Source organism: Drosophila ficusphila, unplaced genomic scaffold, assembly GCF_018152265.1.
Source record: "Drosophila ficusphila isolate 14025-0441.05 unplaced genomic scaffold, ASM1815226v1 contig_256, whole genome shotgun sequence".
Classification (NCBI taxonomy): Eukaryota; Metazoa; Arthropoda; class Insecta; order Diptera; family Drosophilidae; genus Drosophila; species Drosophila ficusphila.
In genome coordinates this window covers 1,213,393-1,226,425 of record NW_025064156.1, presented here as the reverse complement: position 1 = coordinate 1,226,425, position 13,033 = coordinate 1,213,393, and the positions used below count along the sequence as shown (strand labels likewise).

The following is a 13,033-nucleotide window of genomic DNA, read 5'->3' as shown; positions in this document are numbered from 1 at the left end:
CCTAACTGCGCCTTACCCGGGTATGGCGGATTTCTGCCCGGGTGGACCAAACTTTCTCCGCAACTCGTGGGATTCAAAAACATGAAAAAGTTTACGAAAACCAAAATACCGCAGGATATCCCTGACTCAAGTGCCGCAAGGCTCCTTGAAGAAATACTCTTTGACGGAGTGCGACCCCAGGTGGGACCAGCCCCACCCAGGAGCGCAGCTTCCATCAGGAGTGCGTCGCGGACGCAGAATGTGGGACAACCCCACAAAGATCGACTGTTCCAGTTCGGGAACGTGGGCTACCGGCAGGACCATCCCGGCCGGCTTGCCCACCCCCCGCGGCTGTACCGAAGATCAAGCCCGCCAATAAGGCAGATGTCCTTCCAGCCAGAGGGCAACCAGGAGGCCTTGGCGACCCCTACAGGAAAGGCCTGTCGGGGTCCAAGGTCAAATGGTACCTCAGGTACCTTCAACAGGGCATGACACCTGTTGAAGCTCTGAAGAAGGCGAAGGAGCCACGACCAGTGGCACAAAACGTTGCCCCTGCCAGCAAGCGGGCAAATAGCACCCTCACCCCTCCGATGGACACCCCGAAGAGGGCCAAGTCAGAGGGCATCAAAGAGGCAGCGGCACCCCACCCCCGTCCACCAAGGCCTGATGAGCCAACCACATCGAAGGCGGCGGCGACGAGGAGACCCCCCTAAGGCATCTGCTGGCACACCCAGCGTGTCGAAGGCGGGTGACAAGGGTGAGAAGCAGCCACGCTCCACTTCCACGGCTCCTCTCACGGGCACCTCCTACGCGGAGGCCGCCAAGAGAGTCAGAGTTGCGGTACTACCTGAGGACTACCCGCAGGTCTACCTGAGCAACGAAGAGCTTGCCGAGCTGGAGGAGGCCATAATGGACGATGTAGTCACGTCTGAATGGGACTCAGCAGTCGCCTTCAGAGGTATCCACTTTAGGGTCGGATACCTCCTGATAGACTGCTTGGACCAGGATTCAGCGGACTGGCTGAGGACTGTGACGCCTCAGCTAAGGACTTGGAAGGGCGTGCCCCTTGACACTAGGGTAGGGGAAGACATTCCTGCGGCATACAATGTCACAGTCTTCTGCCCTAGAAGCGCAGAAAGAAGCGATGAGGAGCTTCTGATGATGCTGGGACGCCAGAATAGAATGGAGGTCGATTCCTGGAAGGTGATCTCCCGAAGGAACGACGGAGGCGGGGCACTCCTCGTTATTGGGATAGACCAACTCACCCGAGATGAGATCGTCTCTAAAGGGCACCAGCTGAACTTAAGATTCGGGACCGTCTCGGTGAGTGGTCTCGGTGAGTGGTCTCAGGAAGGCGGCGAAGATGGCGGCAACAGAAGCAGCGCCCCCCGGCCCCAAAGACGGCAAAGTGGAGGTCGAGGAATCCCTCGGAAAGCCACAAGAGCCATTGGGTGCAAAGGAGGAAGCTATCGCCGATATGGACGTGGAGAGTGAGGACGAACGTCTCTCACACTCCCAGGAGGTGGCACAAGAGCCCCTCCGAGAAGATATCGACGAGAAGGAGGCCGACGTCACCCTAACCGAAGGCAGTGAAGGGGAATGCCCGCCCCCTTCACAAAACATGGAGCACCCGCTCCAGTAATGGCTGCACATCGCAGCACGCAGCTAGCCCAGGTGAACTTGCACCGGGCCAAGGCGGCATCCACCGTCCTGGCCAGGTTGTTCACCTCCCAACATCTCGGGCTAGCTCTCATTCAGGAGCCTGGGTGCAATCAGGGCATTAAAGGCCTGTACACCAAGGAATCAAAGGTAATATGCGACCAACGGGGTGCACACCCAAGAGCATGCATATTAATAAGAAAATATATCAACTATAATATCTTTTCAGAGTTCCTAACCAGTGACTGTGTCGCAGTAACGCTGAGCGGCACAGGAAAGTTACCAGCGATCGCCATAGCATCTGCGTATTTCGCTGGGGATGCAGCATGCCCACCACCGGAAATCATCGGACTCGTGGAATGCTGCAGAAGGAAGAAGTTACCCCTAATCATAGGATGTGACGCCAATGCACATCACGTGATATGGGGAAGCACCGACGTCAACAACAGAGGTGAGCAGCTAATAGAGTTTATTGTAAATAGTAACCTAGAAATCGCTAATGTCGGGTCCACATCGACATTCATTACTAGAGTAAGAGAGGAGGTCCTAGACATAACTCTGATGAGCAGGTCTCTAGGACCACTTATCAAGAACTGGCATGTGTCGCCAGAGGAATCAATGTCGGATCACCGAATCATTAGATTTGAAGTAGACTTCAACGCCGCTAGGGACGCCCCCAAAAGGAATCCCAAGAAAACAAACTGGGATTGGTTCAAGTCCTCTCTTGAGCTTAATCTCTCTAACGAACCGTCAGGTATACCCAGACATTCCTTAGAATTGGATCAGGCAGTGGATAACCTCTGCAAGAAGATAACCAATGCTTTTGAGGACAGTTGCCATCTTGGCAGACGGAAAGCAGATAGAGACGCCCCATGGTGGAATGACAACCTGGAACGGCTCAGAATCTCCACCCGCCGGCTCTTCAACAGAGCAAAAACGAGCGAGGATAACTGGTGTAACGAACTGCTTTTATTTCTCCGCTCGCTACGTGAACGTGCGGCTAGCTCAGATGAGTTTGTGTGTTCGTCCCACCAAATTTATTGATGCGTAACCCCGAGACCAAAGTATAACACAGAGTTAGGTTAGATTTAGAAATACTTGTTGGGTTTATTGTACGTAGATTTATATCTCGATATTTGGTTCGTGGTTCTGCTGTTTGATGACTCGTTCTCCCTCGTCGACGCCGGTAGTGGCTCCCACGTCGACTCTACGGCGGTACGCCTGTCGTGCGTCCTCTGCCTTGCCGAGTCTTTCGGGCACCGGTCGCGTATTAGGCACGCTACGAGCCTCTCACAACCTTGGAGGATGTTAGGCAGAACCTCCCTAGCGGGGCTAAGCAGTGATGCCTGCAGTCACCACTCTTCGCTCCACCCCGGAGTTCGGTCGGGACTTCGTCGGCCTGGCCCTCAGCAGGTTCTCAATCTCTCATGAGCAACCGACGCCGGGTACCTTTCGCACAACTCCACTGGATCTTCGTCGGCCTGGCCCTCAGCAGGTTCTCAATCTTTCATGGGAAACCGACGCCGGGTACCTTTCGCACAACATCCACTGCCAAGACTCCACCAACTTCGTCGATTTCGAGACTCGTAGACGCACCCTACAACTTACCTTGTACCCTCGGGATCTCAGCTTGGCAGTCTCAGCTTATGTAGACGTGACCGTCGTTGGGCTTCTTGACTCGGCGATCTTGATTCCGGATTATTTGGCACTTGGTATTCTCCTTGGGGTTTCACTCGCGTTGGTACGATCTCGTTGCACGACTTCACTTGACTGTCCAGCTTCCTGCACGCGTCCTCCTTTTATATGCCACCCTGGTCCCGTTATTTCCCTCCTTCGGTGGCGTGATTGGGTCCAAAGTGCAGGACAAGTGGCGTGATCGGGTCCAAAGGGCAGCACAAGTCCCGTTAGTTCACGGTCTCTCCTCTTTGTGCTGGTCCAAAGTCCGCCAACTTCACCGTTATAACGGGTACAAAGTCCAGAACTTCACCGTTATAACGGGTACAAAGTCCAGACCGGTACCGTTAATTCACGGTCTCTCCTCTTTGCGCGGGTCCGAAGTCCGCAGACTCACCGTTATTGGGTCCAAAGTCTGCAGACTCACCGCAGCATTGAGTCCAAAGTCCTTTGCACCGTTATTTCCCTTTTTCCTCTGCATGCCGCGTATCCCGCTGTTGCTATGCGGCTCTCCTGCACTCAAACTTGTAAGGCGTTTTACAAACCCTTACATCTCCCCCTTCCTTCGGAAACTTTTAAAAGCTTTGGGCTCCGGAATGTTCTGGGGAAACGTTCTCAATTTGCATCCTTCCCACGTCGACCTCCACTCCTGAGTGCGGCCAAGGGCCCTCTGGATCTCAGCCGGACAGTCTCAGCTTAGTAAGGCATCTCGACTGCGGCGTCTCGACCTCCATGGCTCCTTGCGCGCACCTCGATCCTTCCTTGATCCTTGTGGCCGCTGCCACTCCCTCGTCGACCTCCTCCCGCCACGGCTGAGAGCTCCTCAAATCTCAGCACCTAAGTCTCAGCTTATGTAGACATCCCGTCGTTGGGCTTCTTGACTAGGGCATCTTGACTGTCGAAAATTCCCAGCGCGCGACTCCTTCCGATCCTCGTTTCAAATTTGAAAAGTCTCCCGCGCAGAATTTCCCCGCGCACAATCGATAACTCGTCTATCGATCGTGGCGTTGCCACTCCTCAGGGTGCCGTCATATTCAGTGTGACCGGCCAGCGATGTTTCCAGTATTTTTTAGCTCCCATCGATCGCACTATCGATCGACCGCCGTTATCGTGGCGACCCCATTCCCAATTTCCGCTGGCCTCGTGGTTTTGTTTTGGTAAGTACTTGAGGTTATTTCGTTCTTTTCCAAATTTCTCACCATTTTCTCCCTCTTCTTGCAGCATGCATTTTTTTTCCGGGTTGAGCTGCGAGCGCCTCCCCGATGACTATGTGCCGGGGCGCCCAACATGATGCAGCGCGTCCCGGCAGGCCCTCTCTTGGCCCCTCTTCCCCCTCCACTGCCCCCCTCTACCCCAGCAGCCCCTTTGGACTGGAGGCCCGGGCTTGCTTCCAGGTAAGTTTGTGAAATATTTGGCCGCTCCTCGGCTTACCCTTTCCTCTCTTTATTCCAGCTTGTCCCGGCTGCCAGTCGATGCTTCCTCTTCATGCGCCGGGCGCCATCCTTGGCCCGTCGCGCCCGGCAGATGGTCCGCGGGCGGCCGTCCATGGAGTCGTTGGGTCTGTCGCTGACCCCTTCTCGCCTCGCTCCCTGCCGGCCCGCGCGCCTGGCTCGCGCCCCTCGCGGGGTCATTGACCCGTCCGGCCCCAACTACATTTTTTTCTTGTGTATTTTTTGTGTGTGGTTGCCTGTTTTTTTTTTGTGTGTGTTTTTACTGGCCGGTCCACCTCCGGCATCACCCACCCCTGTCCCCTACATACACAGCCGATTCACTGGCACTTGGCGAGGCATTTATTTAGTTTTGAACACCCTGGCCCGCCCGCCCGCCATCTTAATGCGGTAGCGGGCCCCCTCCGACCACATCAGCTTGGCCCACCGCTGGGTCCTCCCTCGTTGGGCCTGCTTCTCCGCCTCGACCCTCTCCGCCTCCGGACACTCCGTAAGGGCTATCTCCCGCCCGGCGGGCTCCACCGACACCGTCCTCCGCAAGGTGGGCCTCTTCGGTGCCTGGGCCTCCGGGCACGACACCTGCCGGAGTAGCTTCGGCGGTCGTGGCGGCGGTTGCGGCGCCGACGGCGGTGGCCCTTGCGGCAGTGGCGGCGTGCTTCTTGCCACTGGCGACCCTGGCGGCGGCGGCGGTGGTGACGGCGGCGGCCCTTGCGGCAGTGGCGGCGGTAGCGGTGGCGACGGTGGCGGTCCTCGCGGCAGCGGCGGCGGTAGCGGTGGCGACGGTGGCGGTCCTCGCGGCAGCGGCGGTGTTGATGACGGCAGCGGTCCTTCCGGCCGTGGTGGCCACACCCACGCCGGCGGAGGAGGCGGTGACAGCTTCGGCGGTAACGGCGGCGACGGCCGTCTCGGCGGTGGCGACGGCAATTTTGCCGATGGCGACGGCAGTTTTGCCGATGGCGGTGGCGACTGCAATTTCGGCGGTGGCGGTGGTGGCGATCTCGGCGGTGATGCTGACGCCGACGACGACGACGACGACGACGAGGACGACGACGACGACGACGACGACGACGACGACGACGACGACGACGACGACGACGACGACGACGATGACGACGACGACGACGACGACGATGACGCCGACGGCGACCTCGAAGGCGGCCTCCATAACTCGGCCTTCTCTTCCTCTGCCTGCTGGAGGCGCACTTGCCACGCCTCCCACGCCGCCGCCCTCTCTCGCTCCTGCTCCTGCAGCCGTCGCAGCGTCCATTGGCGCCTGACCACAATGGCTGCCACCTCTGCGGGGTCCCCCGACGGAGCCTCCGTTCCGCATCGGATGAAATCGCCGCCCGCCACGGCCCGCCTGAGCTGCCTATAGCTCCTCCTGGCCTTCGCCGCCCGCCGGTCGTCGTCCTCATCCGACGAGACCACGGGCGTGACGGTCTCACCGCCGCTGTCCTCCTCTGTCGACGACAACTCCACCGTGACCATCTCCGCGGTGGGGCCGCCGTCGACCTCCTCGTCGGAGGACACCTCCCTCTCCGACATCTCGCACCAAGCCGGCGACGGCGACCGCGATACCAGCGGGGACGCCAGCAGCTGGAGGGCCGACGACGTGCGCCGACGCCCCCCTTTCGCCCCTGGCTGTTGCCGCTGGTCGCGGCCCTCCGCGCCGACCTTACGCTTGCGTAGCTGCTTCATGGGCAACGGCTGCTGTTGTTGCGGCTGGTGGTGCTGCTGCTGCTGCTGGTGCTGCTGCTGCTGTTGCTGCTGCTGTTGCTGCTGGTGCTTCTGCTTCTGCTGCTTCTGCTGCTGCAGCTTCTGCTGCTGCTGCTTCTGCTGCTGCTGCTGTTGCTGTTTGCGTCCGGCCATCTCGATCGTAGTTTTTGAAAAGACCGAATCCTCCCACGTGGTTCCCCACGACAGCTCGGTTTCCTTCTTTCCGCCACTCCCGTTATTTTCTGGATCTGTACCGGTAACGGGATCCTTCCCGCCGCTCTCTTTCGGTTTATTAGTGTGAGTGATCCGTTATATGCGTACGGCTGTGTACCCTCCTCTGACCCGCGTCTCGCGCTCCAAACGCTCGCGCTCCAAACTCTACGTGTGTGTGGGTGGCCATTTTCTTCGATACTCCGTATCGTCCTCTCCCTTTCTCGCGAAACACACGTACAGTGCGCCCCCAGTATGACGGTCACCTCTATTTTTCCCCTTCGGTTGTGCTCGGCTTCAGCTCGCTAATGTGAGCCCTCTTTTCCTTGCCATTCTGGCTGTGCCGTAAATTACAAATTACCGGGGAAATAAAATTAGTGATTGTGAATGGCCCGTCATATCTGGGGGGCCAATTTCGCCGCGAAGCCTTCCACCGCTTTGGACAGGTGGTGCTCCTTTGCCCAGACCGTATCACCAATCCTTGGCGTCCACGGTCTTCTTCGCAGGTTGTAATGCCTTGCCTGATCCTGTGCTGCCTTCTCCATATTGCGCCTGACGAGTTCGAAAATTTCCGACAGTTTTTGTGCATTTTCCTTCGGTGTTTGTGTCGCCTTTCCGGTTCCGATTGTGTGCTCGTCGAAAAGAGCTTTTGGCAGGCAAGGTTCTCGACCCTGGGTGACGAACGCTGGCGAGTACCCGGTGGACTCCGCCACACTGGTATTCACTGCCAGCTGTAGTTCCGGCCATTTGTCGTCCCAGGTCCTCTGGTCGGCCCCCGCGAACTGGGCGATCATCGTCTTAACCGTCCTGTTTGCTCTTTCTGTCGGGTTTTCCTGCGGCGTGTATGGTGCAGTGAATTGGTGTCGCACCCCCAATTCTTCCAGAAATCTTTAGAACGCCCTGCTTGTGAATTGTACCCCGTTGTCCGTGATTAACACTTTAGGGACGCCGTACCGTGAGACGATCCTTTCTCTTATTGCCTTCTGTAGAGATTCCGTGGTCGCCTTCCGCATCGGCACCAACTCGGTCCACTTCGAGAACCGGTCCACCAGCACGAGCAGCATAGCATTGCCGTGTTTTGACCGCGGCAGTGGCCCGACGAAATCGGCACACACTGTCGCCCACGGCTCCTCGGGAATCTGCGTCAACATCTTGCCTGCAGCCTGCAGCTGATTCGGCTTGTACTTCATGCAGCTCTCACAGCTGCGTACGTAGGCTCTGATGTCCCGGTGCATGCCCGGCCAGTGGTACCTCGCAGCCACTCTTGCGATCGTCTTCCTGCTGCCTAAGTGACCGGCTGTTGGTGCGTCGTGGTTTTCCGCTATCACCCTCTATCTTGATCCTCTGGGTACGCATAGCTTCCACGCGACCACGTCCTCGTTCCCCGCCCTGTGGGGTATGTGGCGATACATCTGTTCACCCTCCAGCAAGTAGTCTGGGTATTTCTGCGGGTTTTGCTCCACCTTGTTCCTCATCTCTGCTATCCAATCGCGTCCCTGTTCCGCTGTCTTCGGGTCTGCCTTCTTTGTCTTCATGCGGCGGCATTCCGCTGGCAATGGCTGTCTTGACAGGGCATCCGCCACGACGTTAAGTTGGCCTTTCCGGTAGGATATCTCAAAATCATATTGCTGGAGTTCCAGTGCCCATCTTGCAATCCTTCCCGACGGGCTCTCTATGCTGTTGAGCCACTTCAGTGCCATATGATCCGTGATTACCTTGAAGTGGTATCCCTCCAGGTATGGTCGCAACTTTCTTATGGCCCATACAATCGCCAAGCATTCCTTTTCCGTTGCGGAGTAATTCCTTTCCGCTCCATTTAGGGAGCGACTTGAATACGAGATTACTCTCTCGCCTTGGTCCGAATGCTGCGTGAGTATGGCGCCGAGCCCGTAGTCGCTGGCGTCTGTTTGCAGGATGAACGTCTTCGTGAAGTCTGGGCATGCCAGGATTGGGTCTGCGACCAGCCTGGCCTTGACCGCCTCAAACGCTTTCTGGTGGTCGTCGGTCCACTCCCATTTCACCTTCTTTCGGAGTAGGGCATTAAGCGGCTGGACTAGTGTGGCGAAGTCGGGTACAAAACGTCGGTACCATGATGCCACTCCCAGGTATTGCCTCAGCTCCTTGACGTTGGCTGGAGGTTCCAGCAACGCTATCGCCGCCACCTTCTCCGGATCAGTTCCAATTCCTTGGTCGGTGATGCGATGTCCCAAGTACTGCAGCTCCTTTCTGAAGAACTTGCACTTCTCCACGTTTACTTTTAGGTTCGCTGCTCTCAGTCTTCGGAACACTTCCCTCAGGTTTCTTTTATGTTCCTCCAGCGTCCGTCCGATGACGATAATATCGTCTTGATACGCAAAGGCGTGCGGCATCATCTCAGGCCCTATGACCTGATCGAGCGCCCTTTGGAACGTTGCCGACGCTGAGTGCAGCCCGAATGGCATCACCTTCCATTGGAACAGTCCTTTTCCTGGGACGGTGAACGCGGTATACTGCCTGCTCTTCTCTTCCAGCGGTATCTGCCAGTATCCATCCTTCAAGTCCAGGCTGCTGATGTATCGTGCCTCCCTTATCTGATCCAGGATGTAATTTATCATAGGCATCGGGTACGCATCCTTTACCGACTTTGCGTTGATCTGTCGAAAATCTACGCACAGTCTCCACTTTCCCGTCTTCTTCTTTACCATGACGATTGGAGAGCTGTACGGGCTTCTTGACGGCTCGATGCATCCTTTTTCCAGCAGCTCGTCTACCTTTTCGTTTATTTCCCCTTGCATTTTGGGGTTTTTCGGGTAGTACCGCTGCTTCACTGGCTGGTCGTCCTTCATCGTGATCTTGTGGACGGCTATGTTCGATGCTCCGCTTGACTCTTCTAGGGCTTTCAGCTCCTCCTTCAGGAATTTGGCGATGTCCTCTTCCGAAAACTGTTCTGGTGTTTCTACCACTGCCACCGACAGTCTCTCTTCCAGCATTCCTAGTCTGCGCTTCCTTGCTGGTATCGCCACCTCGAGTCCTGCGCACTTTACCTCCGCTCCTATTTTTGTGAGGAAATCCCAGCCCAATACTAGGGCGTCTATCACTCTTGGGAGGATTAGTAACTGCATCACCACATTTCTCGTCCCGAGACCAACCACTATCTCCAGCTGTGATTGGATGCTCCCGCATCTTCCGTCTGCCATGCGCACCTGCCTTCTTGTTGGTACGACCTTACCGGCGGCCTGCAGCCTGTCCGCCAACTCTTCGCTTATAAAACTTGCCGTGGCGCCAGTGTCCACCGTGGCCTTCACTTTTTGTTTGTTTATGAGCACTGTGGCGGACAGCTGCATCTCTTCCGCCTTCAGGTCGCCCATTAATTTCGAGAGGCAGCACCTTGCGATCCCTGGCCGCCCCTCGGTGGCTGAGGTCGCTTGGCGTTTCCCGCTCGCGCGCAGCATTCGCCGTTCGTGACGCCTATTTTCCCGCATCTCCAACAGAACGCTATTCTTCGGTTGCGGCATTCTTTCGCCCAGTGGTCCTGGCTTCCGCATCTCCGGCATGCCTGGGATGGATTGTTCACATATCCGGGCCGTGCGTTACGCTCGTCTGGCTCCTCCTGACAGCGCCTGCACGTTGCTGCTGGTTCCCTTCTCATGGCCGGCACATGGTATCGGGCTTTCGGGATGTTCTCCTGCTCGAACCGCTCCCTCTGCTGGTCAAGCTCCTCAAACTCGTCCGCTAATGCCATCAGGGTGTCTAGGTTCTGGCACCTGTACGGGCGTATAAACAGCCGTAATGCTGGGGTGCTATTCTCTTTAACCCGCTCCAGGATCTCGTCCTTGTTCATACCCAGGGGTCGCATCAGTGTCTGCATGTCTACCATGTAGTCTTTGAAGCTTTCACCGAATTTCTGCTTCCTCTGCCTGACCTGATCTGCGAGTTTGTTCATGAAACCCCTGGGCAAGAAGAACTCCTGGAAGCTCTGGCTGAATCCGCCCCAGGTCTCCCAGAACCTGTTGTTCGCGATGAACCATTTTAACGCTCTGCCCTGAAGGAGCTCCGGCATCGCCCTCGGAATTTGGTTGATGTCCAGCCCGTACGTCATGGCCGACCACTCCACTTGTTCGAGGAATTCCAGTGGCTTCTCATTCCCGTCATAACGGAAACTCCACTCCCTCACTTGTTTCGCGATTTTTGCATAATCCTGTCCGGATTTGCCGTTCTCCGCTCGTTGTTCGCGGGTGTCGCTCTTCCTTTCCCTGCTGTTCTCCCGTCGGTCGCGGCTGCTGCTCCTGCCGGCGTTCTGCATGCTGCTCACGTCCAGGCTGCGCACCAGGCCCTCGGCTCCGGTGACTTTCAGGCCGACCGACGGGTATTTGGCGTAATCCCTTTCCAGGGCCGCCAGAATTGCCAGCGCTTCATGGTCATGTTCGGAGTGGTCGATGAATTCGGCCAGTGTCCGCCTCATGTGGAGGATGTTAGGCAGAACCTCCCTAGCGGGGCTAAGCAGTGATGCCTGCAGTCACCACTCTTCGCTCCACCCCGGAGTTCGGTCGGGACTTCGTCGGCCTGGCCCTCAGCAGGTTCTCAATCTCTCATGAGCAACCGACGCCGGGTACCTTTCGCACAACTCCACTGGATCTTCGTCGGCCTGGCCCTCAGCAGGTTCTCAATCTTTCATGGGAAACCGACGCCGGGTACCTTTCGCACAACATCCACTGCCAAGACTCGACCAACTTCGTCGATTTCGAGACTCGTAGACGCACCCTACAACTTACCTTGTACCCTCGGGATCTCAGCTTGGCAGTCTCAGCTTATGTAGACGTGACCGTCGTTGGGCTTCTTGACTCGGCGATCTTGATTCCGGATTATTTGGCACTTGGTATTCTCCTTGGGGTTTCACTCGCGTTGGTACGATCTCGTTGCACGACTTCACTTGACTGTCCAGCTTCCTGCACGCGTCCTCCTTTTATATGCCACCCTGGTCCCGTTATTTCCCTCCTTCGGTGGCGTGATTGGGTCCAAAGTGCAGGACAAGTGGCGTGATCGGGTCCAAAGGGCAGCACAAGTCCCGTTAGTTCACGGTCTCTCCTCTTTGTGCTGGTCCAAAGTCCGCCAACTTCACCGTTATAACGGGTACAAAGTCCAGAACTTCACCGTTATAACGGGTACAAAGTCCAGACCGGTACCGTTAATTCACGGTCTCTCCTCTTTGCGCGGGTCCGAAGTCCGCAGACTCACCGTTATTGGGTCCAAAGTCTGCAGACTCACCGCAGCATTGAGTCCAAAGTCCTTTGCACCGTTATTTCCCTTTTTCCTCTGCATGCCGCGTATCCCGCTGTTGCTATGCGGCTCTCCTGCACTCAAACTTGTAAGGCGTTTTACAAACCCTTACACTGGAGACATTATAAACAAAGCCTGACGCTCTACAACAAAGAGATCAGGAAGGCCAAACGGAAGAACTACAGAGACTTCTGTGAGGCAATCAGCACTGCCCATGAAGGGGCAAGATTGCACAAGGCCATGGCCAAAGTTGCACCAGAAAGTAACCTAGCCCTGAGGAAATGGGATAATTCCTACACTTCCGACGACAGGGATAAACTAGCTTTACTCTTTAAAACACACTTCCCCGGGAGCTCACCCCTGGCGGAAGATACGTCCAACCCAATGGAGGCACCGTCCACTCCAAGACACCTCAGACCAAGTTCAGAGGACTGGGCAATTGCCAAGTCTCTGGTCTCTCCGGAGAGACTTAAATGGGCAATTGGGACCTTCCAACCATTCAAGTCACCTGGTCTGGATGGTATCTCTCCATCATTCCTGCAGCGGGGACTGGATTTACTCCTAACCCGCTTAAGGAGACTGATGCTAAGTAGCCTAGCAATTGGACACATCCCAAATGCGTGGCGTAGAGCTAGGGTGGTCTTCATCCCCAAAGCAGGGAAGAAAGACATCACCAACCCAAAGTCCTTCAGACCTATCAGCTTAACTTCGTTTTGCCTTAAAACGTTGGAAAAGCTGGTAGACTACCATATTAGGAGCACAGTTCTTAAGGACTGTCCGCTGCAACCCACGCAGCACGCATACAGGGCAGGTCGTTCAACGGACACTGCACTGTACCAACTTTGTCACACTCTTGAAGGGGTAGTGGACAACAAAGAAGTTGCAATCTGCGCCTTTCTCGATATAGAGGGAGCCTTTGACAATACGTCGCATGATGCTGTCTTAGCGGCCCTCGCCAGAAGGAATATAGACGCTACAACAAGAAGGTGGATTGGAGCCTTGTTAAGCTCCAGGCAGGCAATGGCGACCATTGGCAACAGCACAATGACCGTTGCCACAAGCAGAGGATGTCCGCAAGGTGGAGTCTTGTC

At 56.3% G+C, this 13,033-nt stretch overlaps 2 protein-coding genes across 2 annotated transcripts; one reads left to right on the top strand and one right to left on the bottom strand.

Annotated features, from left to right (window-relative positions):
• The first annotated feature begins 645 nt into the window (after nt 1-645).
• On the top strand, nt 646-4,946 carry LOC122319873. Its single transcript, XM_043207667.1, has 3 exons — nt 646-1,302; nt 1,415-1,568; nt 4,765-4,946. The coding sequence occupies exons 1-3, from the start codon at nt 646-648 to the stop codon at nt 4,944-4,946; spliced, it is 993 nt and encodes a 330-aa protein (XP_043063602.1).
• Nucleotides 4,947-5,102: 156 nt separating this feature from the next.
• Nucleotides 5,103-6,458, bottom strand: LOC122319872 (WAS/WASL-interacting protein family member 3-like). Its single transcript, XM_043207666.1, has 2 exons — nt 5,964-6,458; nt 5,103-5,726 (listed from the first exon to the last, which is right to left on the bottom strand). The coding sequence occupies exons 1-2, from the start codon at nt 6,456-6,458 to the stop codon at nt 5,103-5,105; spliced, it is 1,119 nt and encodes a 372-aa protein (XP_043063601.1).
• Nucleotides 6,459-13,033: the final 6,575 nt, after the last annotated feature.

Bases quoted from the DNA above. Each gene is read 5' to 3' on its own strand.
- LOC122319873 (XM_043207667.1), top strand. From the start codon at position 646: ATGAGCCAACCACATCGAAGGCGGCGGCGACGAGGAGACCCCCCTAAG. The intron at 1,303-1,414 runs GTGAGTGGTCTC...TCCCTCGGAAAG, and splicing joins TAAGATTCGGGACCGTCTCG to CCACAAGAGCCATTGGGTGC. The intron at 1,569-4,764 runs GTGAAGGGGAAT...TCTTTATTCCAG, and splicing joins CGTCACCCTAACCGAAGGCA to CTTGTCCCGGCTGCCAGTCG.
- LOC122319872 (XM_043207666.1), bottom strand. From the start codon at position 6,458: ATGAAGCAGCTACGCAAGCGTAAGGTCGGCGCGGAGGGCCGCGACCAG. The intron at 5,727-5,963 runs GTGCGCCTCCAG...CCGAAATTGCAG, and splicing joins CGGCGTGGGAGGCGTGGCAA to TCGCCACCGCCATCGGCAAA.